A 22,549-nucleotide genomic window follows, 5' to 3' on the forward strand; every position below is an offset into this window, starting at 1 on the left:
TCCTGTAAGAAATTGCTTTGGTTTCTTCACCAAAGGTAGTCATTCTATACATGTAAAACCTGAGGAAGTTTTATATTAATGGTAGGATGCAATCTGTAAACAAGCTCTCAAATTGCAATTGATTGATGTGTATTGGTGCCAAAAACATGCCTTTTGATAATCATATTGAATTTTGTTTATCATTGATTTATATTGGGATCAGATCTGTATATTATAAATTTTTACTCATTTTTAAAGGCCTGTCTTTAACTTAAGATCAGCCTGATTCACATATGCAATATGATTACATCTGTAGATAGATGGTCACCATTTAAGTAAAAGGAACAAAACAGTAAGTTTTTTTTTTTCAAAATGTCAGAATGCATACCAAGCTATGTTTTAAGCTCATGATGTTTCGAAGAAAAAAAGTCTAGGTGTTGTAGTAGCCATGGTATTGTTAGCAGCAGCGGTCATTTTCAGTGTCGTTGTGCAAAGCTTTGAATCTTGGCCACAACTCCTAAACCATTCATTATATGCAAATGAAACTTGGTACACATAATGTTAATAGAGACAATTAGCTAGTGTACAGCAGGGCCAATAACCTTGGCTTTAATAATTGTTCAGTTATTCCCCTTTTTTGAGTGAAGGAAATGAGCAGACTTAAGCTTTGGCGTTTGTTTCCATGCAGTCACTCTCGTTCATGTTAATATGTTGTTATTCATATCACATAAGCAAATCATTGTACACCTCTTTCTCTTTCCCAGGGTCATGTGAAGCCGGAGGTGTTTGGGTTCATATCCCGCGAGCCCGGTAATATATTAATCTGCCATCTTCTACGATGCTGCTCAAGGGCATTGGTTAGTTGCACCTTTTTCTTAGATTTCAAACCAACGTACAGGATGTGTTTGTTTTTTTTTTCTTTCTTTTTATATCCAAAAAACAAAATACTGTTTTGCTGGAAATATGATTAGTTATAAATTGATTTATGTATTGTTTTGTATTAATGCACTTTAATATTTTGTTCTGCTGTAAAAGGAAACAAAATTTAAGTGAACACACGTTGTAATGATCATTGCTCTGTGTCTGGATGTAAGAGCATTTTAAAGTAGTTACTATTGTTACGTTTATTTCCATAATTCTATTAAATGGTAACAATTATATTAACACTCAAATCAGCTAAAATAATTCAAAACACTTAAACGTTTGTAGTCATAACTAATTTAATAGTAAGAAACTTGAAAAAGATAAAGGACATCCACCCTTAAAAGGACAAGAGTCCTTGTGTATTTAATTATTTGAGCATTTATATTACTTGTTTGCAAAGCAAAACTATCTAGTGCAGTTCTAAGAACTTTTATTAAAATTAAAGTTTAATATTATTATGCTATAGTGCGAATTCTGTTTATTATTTAGTTACAATAAATAAATCATTCATGCAGCAGAATATTGCTGATAGGTCCCTCATCAATTAAGCAAACACACACACACACACACACACCTATATGTTGTGTCTAAAGCAGAAAACTGTTGATAGGTCCTATTTGTCTGGAATAAAGCAGAATATTGCTGATAGGTCCCTCATCCATGAAACAAAAGTCAGGGACGCTTTTGTAAATGATAATCAAACATTTTTTTTATGGAACATGACGGTCATGAGTATGACTCCTACAGGGATCTCTCTTTGACACAGTTGTGTAAAGTTAAGTTTTATAAACAAATTTTTTTTCCTCAGGTGGATGAGATAATGACAGCGTTGAGGACGTCGTTCCAGAGCGCGTTTCAGCAGAGCAAGCTACAAACCCAGCAAATCTGCATCAACTGTCCGCTCCATCAGTACCATAACCTGTGCAAAGACATCAATGGTGAGATGTACATGTATACATTTATACATTTAATACCTTGTACATATAGCTCTTAAAGGCGGTCAATTTTAGTCAAGTTTTTTTGGAAAATAATGTAAGGGTATGGTCATAGTTTTGGTATCAGCGTCATTTTCAATTGAAACTTGGAACACCTGTTGCCAGAGTCAATATGTCAACATTCTTGTTCAATAACACAATTACGGTATAAAGAAATGTACAATAACACAATAACGGTATATAGAAATGTTCAATAACACAATTACGGTATATAGAAATGTTCAATAACACAATTACGGTATATAGAAATAGAAGCAGATATTGAGTTTGTGCATTAAGGTGACGATGCTTAGCAAGGCCCATAACTGTGGCTTTGACAATTGCCGAGTTATGTCCCTTGTTTGACTGAGAACAATAGATGTGCTTTGGCATCTACTTGGAGCACTCTTGCAGTTGTCAAAATTTTGTATTAGCGGTAAATTCACGAAAGCCTTCCGGATGATGCCAGGCCTTCAGGTTAATCTAATTTTGGGTGGTAGAGGTCGGGTTGAAATAACAACTTTTGCATTTGTGCAGATCTTGATACTTTCCTCATGCTCTATAACAATATGTTACAACATATAACAATAGATACATATATCATCAATAATACAATGACATGATATTAAAGGGACTAGACACCAGATGATTCCAAAATCGAACAAGACAGTATTTCCTGAAAACAAGACTAGAATTGTCAATACAAGCTAGTATGAGGCCGATTAAACATAATTTTACATGATTAAAAATATTATTTTGTTGCTGTCTCAGCTGAGTTTACCTGTTAAAAAATAGCGCATGATGGTTTCCCAGTTTATAGTGTGTATATTTAGTATGTGAAAGTCACATGATTAGTACAGAGATACATGTACCGAGGCTATTTGAAAATAAACTGGTGTTCACGTGGTAGACAACCCCAGTGAATTTTGAATTGAAAAAATACGCAAAAACTATGAAAAATAAATGTTTCTTGCAGTTGTATCATCTTGTGTCTAGTCCCTTTAATGCAAAAATTATTAAAAAAGAGGTGCAACATGAATTTACAGGTTCATTCAACAATGTACATAATCACAATATTATTCTAAAATGCAAATCATAATGTCATAACAATAAAAAAAATATACTTCAACACCATATGACAGGTACTTATCTTGATTCTAAAATTTCGTGGCAAGCCTGGTGTAATGCGTAACATTTCTTTTACCGTGACGCGCAAAAAGGGTGGAATTTCTCCACTCCTTATGTGGAGGCAAATTGACTGCCATATATTTTTTGTTGAAGGTTATCACGAACAACACCTAAATTGATGTATTTTTTATGAATGTCAGGCTTTTTACATACTTTTTTGGTTGAAAGATCAGGCTTTACGTGCTTAATGTTATATAGATTTTGTACTCAAAAGCCTACTGTTGTTACCATAAACAGTAGATTTGTTCTCAAAATAGCAAGTAGATGTGATGCTACATAGTTCTATATAATTAAGGCATGTAGTTTAGGGGGGAATATTGTGCTCTGTGTTATTTCAGATACAAAATAACCATTACTGAGCTAATTTAGAGTTAAAAATGTTCTTCCTCAGTCCATTTAAGGGCATTTCATAACGATAACAAAATCATTATAAAACTCATTTTTCCCACAGAAGTTTTAAGATTATTTTACTTGGCATTTTTGGCAAAACAAATTGTTGTGCCTATTTTTGTGCGATAATTCAAATGTCACTTAATTGGCTGAAGGGTGTTTCTAATTTAATGTTTTTATTCATGAAAAATGACAAGAATAAAAAGTTGTTTCCATTTGTAATTTAATGTTTAAATTGTCCATTTAATAAATACAGGGTTCCCATGCTACCGGGAAAACAGGAAAAAGTCGGGAATATCGCAAAGTCTGTTCCCGGTCGTGAAAATGCCTTGAATTTTGCGATTATAGGTTAAAATCGGGAAAAAGCTGGGAAAAGTAATATTTAAAGTTTGAACTATTTTGGGTACGAAACTAGTAAAAGTAAATACTCTCGATCATCAGGATGCTTGCATCTGACACTGTTCTGTTGAATTGACTCTGATCAGAGCCGCTGAATGATCAAGACTAAGAAGGTTTCCGTTACCACATGCAAGCGTTTATTTGTCATAGTGTCTGCACTGTCGTCTGCATTTAAAAGTTATTTTAAACAAGAAATTGGCAGCAGTTTGTCAGGATTTGCTTTATATATGCTGTCAGTAAGAATTGTGGGTGCTATATACAACGATATTTTTAATCTACAGTATGCTAATGATCATGGATAATTAGAGATCCCTGCATTCATCGAAAGATATTTTAAAACGTGAAATTGGCCCTAGTTCATTAAAATAAACGCTGTCAATAACATAGATGAATTTTAATTGCAATGATCTTACTAGTCTGCGAAGTGCTACACAGCCTGACAGATATTTGCTATTCAAGTGTGAATCTATCATACATGCCATATTTTCTGGAGACCATTCAGGGGGATTTGTTCAAAAGGCTGAAAATTCAGGGGGATTTTGGTTGTATTCAGGGGGATTTTTTTAGCAGGTCTAAGTTGGCGAAATTTTAAAGTATTTTTAGACGCAAGTATGAAAAAATGTATTCACATATAGTTTGCTTTGAAAACCTCTAACTTTTTCATTATACAGAATTATTTTATGTCATGATTTATCATATTTTTATGATAAATTGTCATGTCATACTGTAATGCACTTGCAAAACAAAATATGTCATTGGAAAAATATGTTTTCGAGACAATTAAATTAAATTTACCTTCCTCCGAAGTCTTTTAAAAAATTGTGCTTAATTCTATCAGCTTTGATGACTTTCAGACAATAAGAGAATAGAATAAATATTATAAATTTCTTCCTTCCAAAAGAGTAATATTTCTTTGCCTTTGATAATTACTACAAATTAATTGATCACTTGTTGTAAAAGTTTACGTTTGGAGAGTTTCACTCACAAACTGTGGTTTGACTTTGTCATTATTGCCTGATGTAAAATTTCAAAAAAACAACAAAAGAAACATTTTTTTTTTTTTTTTTTTTAAATTCCGGGGGATTTTTATCTCCCGCCAGGAGAGCAGGGGATGGATCGAAATTCCAGGAGATTTTTCCCCCCGCCGGGGGATATGGCATGTATGATCTATGAATGATCATGCCTTTAGACTGACCTTGCTCGTATTTGTAGACAGAGAAGACCACAGTTCTTTGGCCAGTAGACATCATAATAGTTTTAAACTTGTGCAAAAAAAGTCACTTATTTTGCATTTTCACCAATGGATTGATGAAGATTGATGTTCAAATATAGCTAAATTGCATGCTCACTGATGCAAGTAGATTTTTTTTAAAGAGAGTTCTACTCTTTTAAAATGACACCGATGTTATGAGTTCATGTTGTTCAATAAGAGAGCTTCCCTCTCATGGATTGAACAATTTGACAACTTTCTTACTTTTGTCTTGGAACAACCAATTTTTGCAAAAATCCATGAAAACCAATTATTTAAGACTGCTGGCAAAAAGATAGATCACAGATATTTATATTTAAGATCAAAAATTGGTGTTTTATGCATATTTATTTAACCGCTAATAAACCATAAAACATAAATTTTCAAACATAAATATGAAAATCAGCAATCTGATCTTTTGTCGGCAATCTTTTATCGTTGGTTTGCAGATATTTACGTCAAAAGTTGATCTATCTCTGACAAAAAATGAAACAAGTTGTTAAAAAAGTATATATGAGAGTGAAGCTTTAAAAAATGTTCAGAAAGTAAGTTTTTGTTCAGAGAGTAAAACTTTTTTAATGCGATATTTGATTATATTCACCTTAAGCATGCATTTATCCACCAATTACGAAAATTGGTATTGTTTGATGATCAACCGGCACCAAACCATGCTGGCTGATCAGGGTCCACACTGTTCTATGCACATATAGTAGGTAAGCCTTTCAGTTTCCAAGTAGCAAATACAAATAGCCTAGACCCTGATCATGCCAGCTGATCCAGGTCTACACTGTTCACAGAGGCCAACAGTATTCAGCATGCTAAAGGTTAATCATGTTGTTCAATAAATGTCTAAGAAGTTCAGAAAGTGAAAGGTTTTGTTTATGAGAATAAAACCCTTTGAAAATGACATTTGATGTTATTTAACAAGTTGTTTGATAAATGTCAAAAATGGCAAATAAGTTATTTCACTGAAATGTTTCGTTGTAATAACTGTGAAAAAGGTTGAGAGAAAGTCTGGAATTTGCACAAAAAAACCTTGAAAAAGTCTGGAAAAAGTCTGGAATTTTACTTGCAGAAAAATGTGGGAGCCCTGTAAATAAGGTTTTCTAGCATTATTTTATGAAATCCAGATTCTAAAGTGAAATCATAAAATAATAAACAATTCAGAAAGGTTCTATTTGGTGTTCACAGCAAAAACTATATAATTCACAAGGTTAACTGAGGGAAAATAAAGAAGTCATTCCTGGAGAGAGTGGTCATTTAAAAGCACCAAATACATCCAAAATAGAAAAATGATTTTGATGGGAATGGTTAAAAAATGTGACACACATTATAAATAAGCACTAGCTCATGTCACTTGTGGTATTCCATTTTCAAATTGTTATAATTTACCAGAAAGCTGAATTGGTATATTCTTCTAAGTACAGTTACACCAGCTGTTGTACTCTGTTTGTAGGTCTAAATGTGGAATGGAAATAACCATAATATTTAGCCTAAATGTTTACTGTTGTTACATCATGTATTTGCAGGTCTTGGCAGAGAATTGCAACATCTGCCTGAACGATGTAATTACCATGTCATGAGCAACAAACGTCATTAATATTCCTTTAGATTACAACCCACATTTACAGCCAATGAAATTGCAGATAGGCATTTATTAAGTACAAGATCTAATCATTTAGAATTTCAACTTTCGCAGGTGTTTAAAGGTCCACCCACTGTCACTCATCTGATACACAATCCATGCGGCAGATTTTGCGTTGACAATGTATCAGCAAATGAGGTTGTATTCTAAGTCAGTCAGATCACCTGAATTAATTCTAAATGATTAAGAAGGGCTCGCTCCCTACACTCACTCTGCCCATTCTTATTCATTAAGATTTTAATTCCCTGTAATATAACAATTACAATGAATTTGCAGGTCAGAGTGCTGAGGCAGCATACAGTCTGTTGTGTAAACGAATACAGCAGCTCCCTGAAAAGGATGCAACCGACCTATACCACTCTCTCAAGGTAACGAACACAGCGAACACAGCACGGAAAGTTGGTCAGTATATGTGAAGGAAAGGAGAATGATCATTGTCTGTGATGTTTTAACTCATAAATTGTAAACCATCCAGTTTGGGCTTTAGCTAAAGTGCCTTTATAGAAAAAAATGTTCTAGATTGTCAAATGTTTGTTATGCTTTCATTGAAACTTTTTTATGATTTTAACTCATATAAACTTTTTTTTTTACAGATTTGTCTATTGAAAACTAGTATTACGCAATTAAATGCATGCCTAACAGTTTCTATCTAGTTCATAATGTCCAAATTCCCTTTATTTGCTGAACCCTGTCCGTTTTAAAACCTTGCTTAAACCTCATTCAGGGTATTCATATGAACACAGTACACATGTTACCAATGCCAATATGTATTTGTAGCAAGGCCCATAACTCCCAGTCAATGATAATTAGATTTTTAGGCTTCTAAAACATGTTTCTTAACAAGCCTTGCTATATGAAATTAAAAAAAAATGGAGCTAACCCTGAAAACTTTAACATGTGCAGGGCTTTCAGACTTGTGCTAATTTTGACCACTTAAAGATGCACCCTTACTCCCAAACAAGCAGTACCACAATTAATACAATTGTTTTAATTTGCCTGAAGAGAATGAATAAATATCGAAAGCAATGGTTCGCATGAAGAATACCGTGTTTAATTTAAAAATCAGTACATGTTCAAGTGCATACCTGTCGTAAGTTTTACAGATGAAACAAAGGGTAGCCGTCTTAGTTTATTGCAATAATGAGATTTCTGAAAAATGGAGCTTAATTATTTATTAGAGAAAGCGATTATGTACATATCTCCTAAAATGTCCAACAGACATTAAATGCAAAATGCCATTCAGGTGGTGGGGGATAAAAGTGATTTTAATCTTTAACATGTTTCTGATAACATGGTGTCATGATTTACCAGCGTATATCAATTCATACCACCCCTGCCTATTTCCATCACTTTTTAGCTTGACTATTCGAAGAATATGGAGAGCTAAACTACTCACCCATGCATCGGCTTTGGCCTCACACCTTGGTTAAGGTTTTGCATGCAAGCACAAATAGGTTAATATCTCAACAATCGCTTGAGGTATTGCATTGAGACTTAATACAGTGGTACTCAACCATCCAACCTACTTAATTAAGCAAGTTAGATTACTCTAGTTTGCATTTAATGCAAAAAATAGGCCTTTATTATTCGACTTAGAAATTCTGGTTAAGGTTTTGCGTCCAAGCACACATAGGTTAATATCACAGCAACTACTTGAGGTATTGCATTGAGTCTTGATACAATGGTACTTAACCATCCAACCTACTTAATTAACCAAGTTAGATAACTCTAGTTTGTATTAAATGCAAATAATTGCCCTTTATTATAATCCTGACAACATGGCGCTCAAGGGGGGGGGGGGGCATAATGTTTGACAAACATCTCTTGTTTTATATTCATTTATTTTCTCTAATTCAAACCAGCCCTTTTGTCATTTCACTTGTCCATTTTAGCAGGCAATGTGTTCTTAGTGTGAACACTGTTTTAAAGGGTATGGTATGGAATAGACACCAGATGGTCTCAAAATAGGCTAATACAGTATTTCCAATTTTCCTCAAAACAAGCCAAGAATTTTCAATGCAAGCTAGTATGAGGAAGGTAATTAGTTTTTCGGTGAAGCCATGAAGTGTACATTGAGAATGTGAGAGTCAAGTGATGAGTACATTCAAAGATGCACTCTTACTCCCAAATAAGCAGTACCACAATTGATACAATTGTTTAATTACTGAAAAGGATGAATAAATATAAAAATCAATGGTTCTTATGAAGGATACCATGTTTAATTTGAAAGAAAGAGTTGCAGAAATCACAGTATTTCTACCTTCTGAGATAATAGTTGAACAGTGTAAATCTTTTAGGACCCACCAGTCATTTAATATTTGTGCGTTTTCAGCTATTAATTGCATGTTTACAATCTTGTTATCAGTAATTAATATTTTCCATAAATGCATTATTTAGTAAGTTGTTAAAGGTTTATCACTCAAAAATTATGTTTGTTAGCAGGGGCGTAGCTAGCCCTCTTTTCATGTGGATTCATAATTGTGCTAGGGGGGTCTGGGGGCATGCCCCCTCGGAAGATTTTGAAAACCATGACTCAATCTTGTGCATTCTAAGCATTCTGAGGTGCTTTATTTAGTACTGGTAAGTGGACATTTTTAGGATCATGTAGTTAAGTACGCATACTGTAACTTTGGCCAATTTAAAAAAAAAATTTTGTCAGAATCATGTGGATTAAGCCGCGTACTCGCTGTGTATTGGTTTTATATACTAGTTTATATAATCAAGTCGTGCCCCTTGACAGACGGGGGGGGGGGGGGGGGGAATGGATGAGTGCTAGCATCCTCTAACAAAGTACTTGTCTCAGTAAATGTCAGTAGGCCAACACAGCTTTTCACTAAACCACATTGATTTAATATGTTTCGGATAAAGAGCAAATTACCTGGAACTTATTTCAAGACAATAGCTTTTCTTTCTTCACCTTTAATAATATTGATATTTCCTTTCTTCAAACTTGTTTCCCTGGCAACAGATGTTTCCATGTTGTTTTGCACATCTTATGTTTGCTGTAAAAAAATGTTGGTGTCTAGGAAAATAGTTAAATAACGAAGAAGTGAAAAAAATGGACCTACTGAAAATCTCAAGGCAAATAAATGGCTAATAGAGAATTTCATTTCTGTGCAAATAAGTTCTTATATGGCCTGCTAGACATTCATAATGTGTCTAAAGTTACTGGATCTTCCTCAGTATTTTAATGGAAATAAGATCAGACAGTGGTTAATATCCTTTCCCTTTCTATCTCAGACAGACATAATTTTGTTATTAAGCTTGAAAGCTTCATTCCATTTTATAGCCTTTGCTTCAATTTTTAAATGTCTGAATTGTTGAATTGAAGTCTGAACTTTATTCATTATGTTTGAATAGGAAATGCACTGAATTCTATGTCAATGAAGCTGTATTTGTGGCGGTATATCAGGACTCCATATCAAAAAGTTTAAAACATTTGAAGACGAGGCATTAAACTTCCTCATATGACTATCTCTGTATTTGTGCTTGAGGATAATAGTGGTCTAGTCATAAAGGTGTCCACATCATACCATTGGGGATGTGAGTTTAACCCCTCTGGTGGTATGGGTGTCAATATCACAACAGTGGATTCTTGGTTTAAGCCCTGAAGGTGGTCTAGGTGTCATTGTCACATCAGTGGATTCTTGGTTTAAGCCCTCCATATGGTATAGGTGTCAATATCACATCAGTAGATTCTTTGTTTGAGTCACCCAGGTGGTATAGGTGTCAATATCACATCAGTGGGTTCTCGGTTAAGCCCTGAAGGTTGTATGGGTGTCAATATCACATCAGTGGGTTCTTGGTTATGCCCTGAAGGTGGTATGGGTGTCAATATCACATCAGTGGGTTCTTAGTTAAGCCCTGAAGATGGTATAGATGTCAAAGTCACATCAGTGGATTCTTGATTTAAGCCCTGAAGATGGTAACAGTGTCAATGTCACATCAGTGGATTCTTGGTTTAAGCCCTCCAGATGGTATAGGTGTCAATATCATATCGGTGGATTCTTGGTTTAAGGCCTCCAGGTGGTATAGGTGTCAATATCACATCAGTGTATTCTTGCTTTAAGCCCTCCATGTGGTATGGGTGTCAATATCACATCAGTGGATTCTTGGTTTAAGCCCTCCAGGTGGTATAGGTGTCAATATCACATCAGTGGATTCTTGGTTTAAGCCCTCCATGTGGTATGGGTGTCATACCACATCAGTGGGTTCTTGGTATAAGCCCTGAAGATGGTATAGGTGTCCATCTTTCACCATTGGGGCTGTGAGTTTAAGCCCTCCTGGTGGTATAGGTATTTATTTTACACCATTTGGGTCCTGTGGTGGTATAGGTGTCAATGTCACATCAATGGGTTCTTGGTTTAAGCCCTCTGATGGTATAATTGTCAATATCACATCAGTGGGTTCTTGATTTAAGCCCTCTGGTGGTATAGGTGTCACTGTCACATCAGTGGGTTCTTGGTTTAAGCCCTCTGGTAGTATAGGTGTCAATATCACATCAGTGGGTTCTTGGTTTAAGCCCTCTGGTGGTATATGTGTCTATGTCACATCAGAGGGTTCTTGGTTAAAGCCCTCTGGTAGTATTGGTGTCAAGATCACATCGATGGGTTCTTGGTTTAAGCCCTCTGGTCATATAGGTGTCAGAATCACATCAGTGGGTTCTTGGTTTAAGCCCTTTGGTGGTATAGGTGTCAATGTCACATCAGTGGGTTCTTGGCTTAAGCCCTTTGGTGGTATAGGTGTCAGTATCACATCAGTGGGTTCTTGGTTTAAGCCCTTTGGTGGTATAGGTGTCAGTATCACATCAGTGGGTTCTTGGTTTAAGCCCTTTGGTGGTATAGGTGTCAGTATCACATCAGTGGGTTCTTGGTTTAAGCCCTTTGGTGGTATAGGTGTCAATGTTACATCAGTGGGTTCTTGGCTTAAGCCCTCTGGTGGTATAGGTGTCAATGTCACATCAGTGGGTTCTGGGTTTAAGATCATCTAGTGGTATAGCTGTCCATATTACACCATTGGGATTCTGAGTTTAAGTCCTACCAGGAACATTTTCTCATGACTTATCTTAATGTATACTAGAACTGTTTTCAACCAATCAGTCATAATTTAGCATAATTCATATAAACCAATAGCTGTCTATACAATAAAGCTAAAATGAATTAGTATAAATTATTATTAATTGCTACATGGAAATTTTGAAAGATTAAAGGGGCAAGACTCAATATAGTCCCAAATTCAGCAAATACATAATTTTCATAAAACAAGCCAGGAATTGTCACTACCAGCTAGTATGAGGCCAATTATATATAATTTTATGTGATTTAAGTAATATTTAAGTTGTTGTTTAACCATTAAAAACAGCACATGATGGTTTCCCAGTTTATAGTGTGTATAATTAGCACTTTACGTGGTAGACAAACCTAGTTAATTTCGAATTGGAAAAATATGCAAAAACTGTGAAAGATACATTTGTCTTATGTGAGGTGATTTATCAGTAAATATGACTCAATGCGCTGTACAGAACGATATCAATTTTATGCAAGTTTTTGACAGTTTTTTCTTGCAATTGTATCATCTGGTGTCTAGTCCCTTTAAAGCTACACTCTCACAGATATACCATTTTTACAACTTTTTTATTTTTTGTCGAGGAAAGAGCAAATTTTTGCGTAAATACCTGCAAACCAATGATATAAGATTGCTGACAAAAAATCAGATCAAAGTTTTTCATATTTCCGTTCGAAAAGTAATGTTTCATGGCTTAAACGGTTTAAGAAAAATGCATAAAACATCATATTTTGAACTTAAATATAAAAATCTGCGATGTATTTTTTTGTCAGCAGTCTTGTATAACTGGTTTCCATGGATTTTCGCAAAAATTGGCTCGTTCCAAGACAAAAACTAAAAAAGTTGTCAAAACGTTCAATCTGTGAGAGTGCAGCTTTAATGTTGGTTGCCCATACCATTTCAGAATGAAAACCCACAAAGCCATGAGGAGTCTGTGGAGGCCCTGATGATTCACCTGAGGAAATTGTGCGAGACCAAGCAGCGTGAACACAGCCACATCTCCGACACACACAAGGGTGCACAAAGGACAGATGTAAGTGCTTGAAAAGTCAGAAGGGTATTGTTTAAAGGGTATTGTTGTAGACTTGTATCTGAATAATCTCTTGTTAAACAAGGTACTGCAACATTATATTCATCACTCTCATTGGCACAATTTAAGTAAGAGTGTTCTTGTGTTGTATGGGAATCCGGAGTAACGGAAGAAAACCCACATGTCGCCTAGACCACAAAACAAACTCACATGCGCCCAGGCCGGGAATCGAACCCAGGTCGCCTAGAAGCGATTGCACTAACCATTGCACTAACCAGACAACCAACTTTTTATAATCCTAATGTTGTACACAAGGACTTGAGAAATACTGAATATATTTGTAAAGCATTTACACACTGACTCATAGTGAGATTTTCCAGAAGACTCTAAATTTCTCTGTTACATCGGACCATTTAAACCAATCTGAGAGATCAATACCAGGACCTGGTTCAGTCTCAAATCATACAAGTTTGAATTCAATTAAGCTATATTTCACAAGTAACACATTGAACAAAAATCTTCTGTGCTCTGATAAGGTCAAATAAGAACCAAATGTGTACTTTGTCACACACATCCTTCACCAGATTTGGAAACCTCAACGGTCACAAAAAGCCACTCATGACTTACATAAATGGACTGTGGCAAGCAGAAATGGTCCTTTCAGTCAACTTTTGAATTGTCAGCTTTTGGCACAATATGAACTGTTCTATGCAAAGAAGTAATTCAAAATGCCTTCAAAGTACTGATGACCTTTATTTCCAAACACAAGCTGGGAACCACAGTTCTATTTTTAGTAGCAGGAAACTATTACATCATATTGTTTGCATACATCATATTTACAACAAGATCCATTTCCACATGTCACTAGTTGAAAAAGATGTTCTTTAGAGACTAGACACCATATGGTTCCAAAATCGGGAAATACAGTATTTCCTCAAAACAAGACTAGACTACATCATCTTACATGAAAATAATTGGGAATTACTCGGTAGACAAACCAAGTCAATTTTAGAATTAGAAAAATAAGCAAAAACTTCGAAAGATTCATGTGTCACAATTATGTTATACATCAGTTTTTAAGATTAAATGCATTGTACATAAAAATATCATTTAGTAAGTTAACAATTTTTTTTGTCTTGCAGTATATATCACCTAGTGTCTAGTTCCTTTAATACCTTATTGATATTGTTATCTTATTTACTAATAAAGGGAATATCTTTGCAATTAATATATTTCAGTTTTACTTGGTGGACATGAAAGGGAAGACGAGTAATAAATCGGCGTTTGACTTGATACGAAACAGGGCACGGAAGACTCTTGCGGACTCGTTTGAGTCACTTCTTACCAACGTACACCACAAGAAGGAGGAGGTCAAGGAGGCATTTCGACATCGAAGCGGGACCAACGAAAGTGACACTAGCAACTTTAACCGATCCTTAGTGAGTGTGATTAGTCATATAGAGGATATTTTTATTTTTTTCAGTGTAAGATCGTAATATATTTCACCAAGTGAGCAAAAAATAAATAAATTCACAAGTTGTGTTCAGGACGTGAAATATATTGCGATCTTGCACTGATATAAACATATATTTTTAATATCATATGCCTTTGAAACAGTGAAATATCAATTTTATTTCATTGATTACTCTATAAACTACCTGAGTAAGCATTTAATAAAAAAAACATAACAATTTAAAGCACTATCCTGAGTTGCTATATTCTAATGTAAAAAAATAAATATATATATATATATATATTTTACACATAAAGAAAAAGTATTATCAAAATAAGACATAATATATGAATCATCAGTATTTTTTCTTTTTCTTAGTCGTGAAAAAAACTATGGTTTAACCTTCATGCTGGTTTAAATTTTGATCATCAGTTAAACATGATTGGTTAAATTGTTAAAAAAAAAATAAACAAAATGGCCTTGAAGTATAATGCATTGTTCTAAAAGTCAGATCCTATTTGCATTCTTAGATCACAAGACAGTTTGTTATTGTTGATGTCTGTTTGAAGTAATGTAAATTGCGTCCTAGATAGCCTTGCCTTCATATAATTTCCTTGTCATATTCTGTTCCATATCTTGATCTGATTTTCACAATTACGGTACTGTGTTATTACCTCATTGAAAACTTGTATTGTTCATTCGATGATAGCTATTCAATTCTTTGAAAACTTCAACAACCAAGAGTGTATATATCCTGAAGTCCTACAAAGTTCCTTTTTGGAAAATTTGATAAAGTACTTTAGATTGATTAAGTAGTTTAGATTTTCTGTGAAACTTATATTTTCTATTGCTTTCATGTAGGGAGTTGTTTTTTTATGAAATAATCGAAAGTCCATGATATTTTATTTTTTTCCGCTAAATAAGATTTTTATGTATATAATCCCTATCTGGAAGTGATCCATGGCACCATAGTCTCACTTACCTTTGACCTCACAGCAATTGCTGAAACACACAAAAAATATCTCACAAATATTAAGCATTTTTAGCTCGACTATTCGAAGGGCAGGTTAAAGTTTTAGGGCAAGTTGGGATTTTCACTTAAAACTCCAATACCATTCATTCAATTGACTTAATACTTCACACAGATGTTCAGAGCCATCACATAATGAGGTTAGATAACTCTATATTATCTTTTATACAAATTATGGCCCCTGATTGACTATGGAAATTAGGTTAAAGTTTTAGGGCAGGTTGACTATGGAACTTAGGTTAAAGTTTTAGGGCAGGTTGGGATATAGTTTAGTAACTTCTATACCCTTCATTCAATTGACTTAATACTTCACACAATTGTCCAGGACCATCACCCAATGAGGTTACATAACTCCATATCCTTTATACAAGTTATGGCCCCTGCTTGTCTTAGGTTAAAGTTTTAGGCAAGTAAAAGTTAAGGGCAAGTTGGGAGTTTAATAAAAAATACTTCTATACCGTTCGTTAAATGCACTTAATAAAATTCAAAATTATTTACGACCATCTTACAACAAGAAACATACATAACTCCGTTTTAAGCCTGACTACAAATTATGGCCCTTGAATTTTTTTTTTTTTTTTTTTATTTCCTTTGAAAGACATATTTGTATATTCTTAACCACATTTTCATAATGGGAAATCAAGTTATTTGAATGACTTGCGTCATTGTTTGGGCGGGCTGGTGGGAGGGCAGCATCAAAGTCACCTTATGTATCGAATAATTTTAGTTAGGTTTGACATAAAGAGACCAAACTTGGTATTTTTATACGTTATTGTATTCTAAGTCAAAGCGGCGTAGTCGAGCGCGCTGTCTTACGACGCCTCTTGTTTTATAATACAGTACAGTTGATTCCGGATTCACCGGAGGGAACTTAAGGTTTACCCTCTGTCCGTATGTCTGCGTCCACAAAAATCTCGGTCCTGCAATAGCTCATAAAGTATCAAAGCTAGTTTTAATGCATTGGGTTTTTTCATACACCTTTATTATTTCGTTTTTCATATGTTATTGAGTGTTTTTATATTGAAGTATTTCCTTAGGGCCCAATGTCTTGAACATTGCTAGTTTTGACTGTATTATCCCATAATTTGTTTATCTTCCCAGGACCTGACAGACACCGACTTCTCCCCAGCCCCCTCGCCAGGTCACATGTCCAAGGACATGGTGGCCAACTTTGAGTTCTCCAGCCCACCCCCTTCCCCCACCCCTGGGCGACCTCGCAGCTCAACAGTTGGTGCCCTGCCCGACACCCAGGCAATGGAGATGATGTTAGAAAGACATAAAAAGAACAAACAGGCAGAGAAAAAAGAATTGGAGAAGAGAAGGCTTAGTGAGAGCCCCATGAAACACATGTAAGAGTTTATTGAAATGTCATTTATGGCTCTGCAACCAATAAGCACCCAGTGTTAAATGTCCTCTTTTTCATTTTTACTGCTTTTGGACTATGTGGATTTATTATGTCGCCGGCGAAGCATGGCTGAAATATAGGGTTAATGTTGTCTAGCAGATTTATCCGAGTCATCACACATCTATTTCCTATTTCTCACTTTTGTATTTGTCACCCAATCGTTACAAAACTTTGTCACAATGCCTGTTGGTATGATATCTTGACCAAGTTTGACCAGATGGCACTGTTCACTCAAAAGTTATGATCCTTAAAATTTTAAAATATACCAAATTCTTACTACAGTATTTTTTATCCAATCTCTATCAAAATCTGTGGTTTTCACATTCACTTAACATGTTCCAGGTTCATCTTGGCCAACTGCAGCTCTCCAAGCAAGAAATCCAGCACCCATATGACCCCAGGGGAGGATGACCCCCCGGCAACATCATCTGACCCATCCCCCCAGGGCTCATGGAGGCAGGCTATCTTTAACAGGGTTGTCACACCCGTTAAACACCTCAGCAATCCCACACTTGAGGGTAAGTAATAAACCGAGAATAATTCTGAGTTTTCAGTTAGATACTGTTTATCAAACACATTTTTTTTATTAAACTGTTTGGACAAACAGAAATGAGGAAAAATGTTAGTAGCCAGAAGTTATAAACTTATTTCCTCCAAAAATTAGATTTTGTACAGCTACATAATAAATATATATTTCCTCCAGAGTTACTTTTTGACTCGCATGGCTGAAATATATTTTCTTTATAGTTACAATATCATATGGAACATGAAATAGCAAACTATCCTAAATGCATTGTTCTTATGACATAAGGTATTTAACCTCATTCCAGTCATTTGCTCTCAGGTTTTATTTACAGCCTTGCAAAGTTGATTTCATTTTAGATATAATATTGTGACAAGAACACTATAGTTTATCATTTATTTTTATTATTTTTATCTTGTTCAACATTTCTCTTGGGAAAGAACATTTTCTTCCAATTAGGATCACCAGTATCTTGTATGTTGTGAGGAATTATTTTCAAGGAAATCTGAAACTTTATGACCTCACATGGATCTTGGAATTTAGAATAACAGAACCAGATAGTGTTTCAATCCAGTTATTCCTTTCTAGAGTTGTTAAATGATGATAAAGAGGGGCCTTACAAGAAGACGTCAGAGGAGTAACGGGTCTTGTAGAGGAATACCTTCATTGAGGCCGGACAGATGGACTGACTGACATTAAGGTGACCAGATAGTGTTTCAACATCTTATATTCTTTCCAGAGTCATTAAATGAAGATGAAGAAGGGCCTCACAAGAAGACGTCGGAGGAGTTACGGGCCTTGTGGAGGAAAGCCATTCTGGAGACCTTGCTACTCATACGCATGGAGAAGGAGAATATTGACCTACAGGGTATGTATGGGTTGACCATGTGAAGGGGGCATAGTGTGACTTCTTAGGCGATAGAGGATTCTGATATCTGTTAGGTTGAGGGCGTGGTTGATAGTTGGTAGGAGAAGTGTATGGGCGTCTCATACGCATAGAGAAGGGAAATACTGACCTACATGGTATGTAGGTTGATCATATGGAGGGGGAATAGTGTGACCTCTAAGGCAGTAGAGGATTATCATATATGTTAAGTTGAGGAGGTGGTGGATATTAGGTAGGAGAAGTGTAGGCTCTACTCATACACATGGAAAAGGAGAATATTGACCTAAAAGGTATGTACGGGTTGACCATGTGGAGTTAAAGTGTGGCTTCTTAAACATTTTATGTTTTACAAAGGTTATACTAAGTCACTCTCATTTGCATGATTTTGTGTGAGAGTGTGGTCTTTTGGGGGAAATGGAGTTTTTCGAGAAATCCCACTTTTCCAGCTTGGTGCCCACTAACCAAACTCACATGTGAACAGGCTGGGAATCGAACCCAGGTTGCCTTTGTAAGAAGGGAGTGTGCTGACAACTGCGCTTAGTGGATAGTTAGTGGATATGTGTATTGATAAGATGAGGTGGTACTTACTGGTCTAATCTAGATCAAAAATCAACTTTTCAATTCAGACCTATATCCCCTGTTGAAAGGTTTTGGTGTAGGAATATAGATTTGGCGTTGTCCAGCTGTCTGTCCATAACTCGTTCTGTTTGTCCAGAGCCATTTCTATGTTACTGCTGTATATAATCCAAATGTCCTGGTGCATATGAGAGATCTATTTTGATTGGTTGGGTAGAACAAGAGTTAATGCCCTTTAATTAATGAATAAAAGCTAATTAACTGTCTGTCAGGAGTCATTACTATGTACCTAATTGACAGAAATTAATTAAACTTATGTGAAGTGTGTATAGCTTAAGTGTGGTGGTTCACATGCAAGATTTGTCTAGGTCAGTGTAAATGGACAAGTGTTATTGCCCTTTAATCAATATAAAACACTCAAATCTGTCTGTGTAGCCAACAAACACATTTAAAAATGTTGGTTACTAAGCCTGAACAAATTTTAGGTTTTCTGCGTACATGTTGCCAAAGAAAATATGCACATGTGTACCAAGAACCATAAGCCTGGTTTAATTTGTTGCCTCTTGTGCATCTTTTGTAACATGATAAAACAATCAGCAAGCTTTCTCTCTGCAGTGCTCTTGTTTTGGTAGCCAGGTTTGAGTGCACTTTTGAGTGCATGAACTTTTTCAGGACACTGCTTCAATTATCTTATGTTACTGTTATCTCAGTGTGTGTAAATGAAATTATTCATTATGACCTCCTTTAAAAAAGTGAGGGTTATAAAATGCTTTGCACATGTGGGCCTGTTTGTCCATTGGTCGGTAGACCAAACCTTGTCCAATTGATAGCTAGAGTATGCTTGGGCTTTATAAGGTCTTCATAATTGTTCTCATAGATTCTAAGAGATAGTCTGGAAAAGGACAGACTTTAGATACATCGAATTATTACAGATTTCCTGCTGATTCATTATTCATTCTTGGAATGGCTGTAGTTATTTATGTAACATGCCAGATGTGTATACCGATTGATGCCCTAGGTTGGAATTGATCAAATAAATGTCTGCCTTAATACTACAATGAGCGAGATTATGTAAATCTCCAGTATAACCTTTTATAAATGAAATGCCAGAAATAACGATTGAGCACATGGTTCAGTAACAGCTTGAAATACCATCATACATGATCAAGCTGTGGGTCTCAATGGTGGGAAGGATATCTGTTTGTAAGTTGTTTAGTTTTCAAAGTTTATCAGTATCTATAGCTTTTTTAACTGTGTAATTTGAAGTTTTAAAGATTTTTCGACAATGTGGGTAGTTGTATGGTTGGTAAATACATGAAGTCAGTTCATTGTAAAGTGTGTACTTAAATGCACTAATGTATTTAAGCTCAAATATAAAGAAAGCTATAAGCTTATTTGCATCATTTTTCAAGTCCATTTCCTGGATAGAACCAGTACTGGTGTCCTTTTTGAGAGTCCAAGACCATTTCTCTGTTGGGACTCGAACCCATGACTTCTTGGATGAGGGGCCACAACTCTCACCCATTTAAGTGTCTCCTGTCAAGCATGGTGGAGGCCGGCATTGATTCCGGCGTTAGCTGTGTCATAATCATTGTACATGGTTTTCAATCAATATATCTTAATGACTTATGTAGAGTCTTCAAGCTTTTAAGCACATGTCTCATGGTCATATTGACCTTGACTAGAAAATTGATGTGTACTCCAGACAGACAACACATCCAATGCACGGATTTCTAGCTCTATTTATGTTGTATTGTTTTTTCACAATGTCTATTACAGACATACCATTCAGCACTTTTCTAATATTTCTGAACTTTTAGTGAAGCAATAGGTGTTTTATTTGCATATGTCTATATCCTGGATCACATTTTTTGCTTCTTCCCATAAAACACTGTTGTTATATGAACCATAGCTTCAGCGGCCTTTTCTATGGTTATAGGATATTTTGTGCTTTACGGAACACGCTTGGCAGTGGTTTTTAAAGGTATCACGTTGGTATTGTGACCTTTAGTAGTAAATTAGCTCATTAAGTTCCTTAGATTATGCTTTGTAGCTTTTTAATGTGTCATTAAAACACAGTAGATGAACATTTGCAAATATTAACACAATTAATGGTCCTGGAAACTATTACAGAATGTCAAGGTTATATTAATAGAGTGTAAATCTATTGTCTGACCAACATTTTATTTTGCCCAGTATAGGGTGATGATGGCCAAGTCCTCTTATTAACTTGTCTTTTTTGAAAGAAAAATAGTAAGGAATATTGTGATGAAAAATTAAAGATTCTTAGCTGTTGCCGGTAGATGTGCTGCTAGAGGTAACCTCATAAAGCCAATAATGTTAGACTTGGTTTTTTGTATCATTAACCCTTAGGCTGCTGATGGCGATTTTAAAGGCTTTGCAAACAGCTTGGAACCAGACCAGACACTGAGTAACTCGGCGCCTGGTCAGGTTCCAAGCTGTTTGCCACTCAGTCAATATATCCCCAAAGTTTTAAGTAAAATGAAAGAAATTTAGAATAAACCAGACGACATTTTTGAGCAGACGACAATTTACCCAGCATGCAAAGGGTTAAATACTTGTTAGATTTGATGATCATGCTTAATACGTCATTCACTTATATTTACACCTCAACTCTCATTCCTTAAATGAATTGCCTTTCGGCAATTGTGGTTATCTTCCGATGAACACAACATCTTATCAGGGATATGAACGCAATTGGGCCGGTCAAAGTACGCGAGGAGTCCTTTGGACTCCCACAAACTTTGACCAGCCCAATTGCGTTCATACCCCGATAATGACATCAACCCTGCAGTTCATTCCTTAATTGTAGTCAGAAGGGTTTGTTTTTAGCTCACCGGAGCACCAAGTGTGATCGGTCTTTGTCCGGCGGCAGTCAGTCCATCCGTTAGTCAGTCAGTCAGTCAGTCAGTCCGTCCGTCCGTCAACAATTGCTTAAAAAACATCTCCTCTGAAACTACCTGTCCATATTCAATGAAACTTTACAGGACGCTTCCTGACGCTTGAGTGACCCTCTACAAAAATACAACAAGGGGTCACGATTGATCAACAACAACAACAACAACAGCAATAACAAAAAAATGGCTGACTTCCTGTTTTGTTTAAAAAAACATCTCCTCTGAAACTACCAGTCCAAATCCAATGAAACTTTACAGGCAGTTTCCTCGGGTGACCCTCTACAAAAATACGACAAGGGGTCACAATTGATCAACAACAACAACAACAAAATGGCCAACTTCTTGTTTCGCTTTAAAAAAACATCTCCTCTAAAACTACCAGTCCAAATTCAATGAAACTTTACAGGAAGCTTCCTTGGGTAACCTTCTACAAAAATACAACAAGGGGTCACATTGATCAACAACAACACCCATCTGGCCAACTTCCTGTTTTGCTTTAAAAAACATCTCCTCGGAGTTGTGGCCCTTTGCTTAGGTGAGCGTTTTAGGGCCATCATGGCCCTCTTGTTTTAAAACTGATGTTGTAAAACATGGTATAACTTATGACAACAATATACCAATCACTTTGGACTACCTGGAGGAAACCCACTTGTCTCGCTTGGTGACCATAAACCAAATTTATTTCTATTTTTATCATTGATGAAATCACTGATATTTCTGTGTTGTACCATTTATTTAATACACAGCCTTGCTGTTTAGCTTAATGTGTAGAAAGTTATATTGATGTTTAATATTACTCTTGTCAACCATTTAACTAGTGAGGTAGACACTGCATGTAGTATAGTTAATAACATATCAATTTTGTCTAATTCCTCAACCATTGAGCCATAACATTCCAGGGTAAAGGACAAAAAAC

General features: G+C 35.6%; 1 protein-coding gene across 2 annotated transcripts in view; it reads left to right on the forward strand.

The window, feature by feature from the left end:
- The window catches only part of LOC128228373 (TBC1 domain family member 1-like), a 52,577-nt gene that overhangs the window by 18,273 nt on the left and 11,755 nt on the right, over positions 1-22,549 (forward strand). For both annotated transcript variants that reach the window (XM_052939663.1, XM_052939662.1), the window contains exons 4-11: positions 744-836; positions 1,712-1,841; positions 7,025-7,116; positions 12,717-12,845; positions 14,081-14,281; positions 16,427-16,674; positions 17,073-17,248; positions 17,993-18,121. In XM_052939663.1, the coding sequence (XP_052795623.1) occupies positions 744-836; positions 1,712-1,841; positions 7,025-7,116; positions 12,717-12,845; positions 14,081-14,281; positions 16,427-16,674; positions 17,073-17,248; positions 17,993-18,121 (1,198 nt within the window). The remainder of the gene's footprint in view (positions 1-743; positions 837-1,711; positions 1,842-7,024; positions 7,117-12,716; positions 12,846-14,080; positions 14,282-16,426; positions 16,675-17,072; positions 17,249-17,992; positions 18,122-22,549) is intronic.

The sequence above is a fragment of the Mya arenaria genome, chromosome 3 (genome assembly GCF_026914265.1).
Source record: "Mya arenaria isolate MELC-2E11 chromosome 3, ASM2691426v1".
Classification (NCBI taxonomy): Eukaryota; Metazoa; Mollusca; class Bivalvia; order Myida; family Myidae; genus Mya; species Mya arenaria.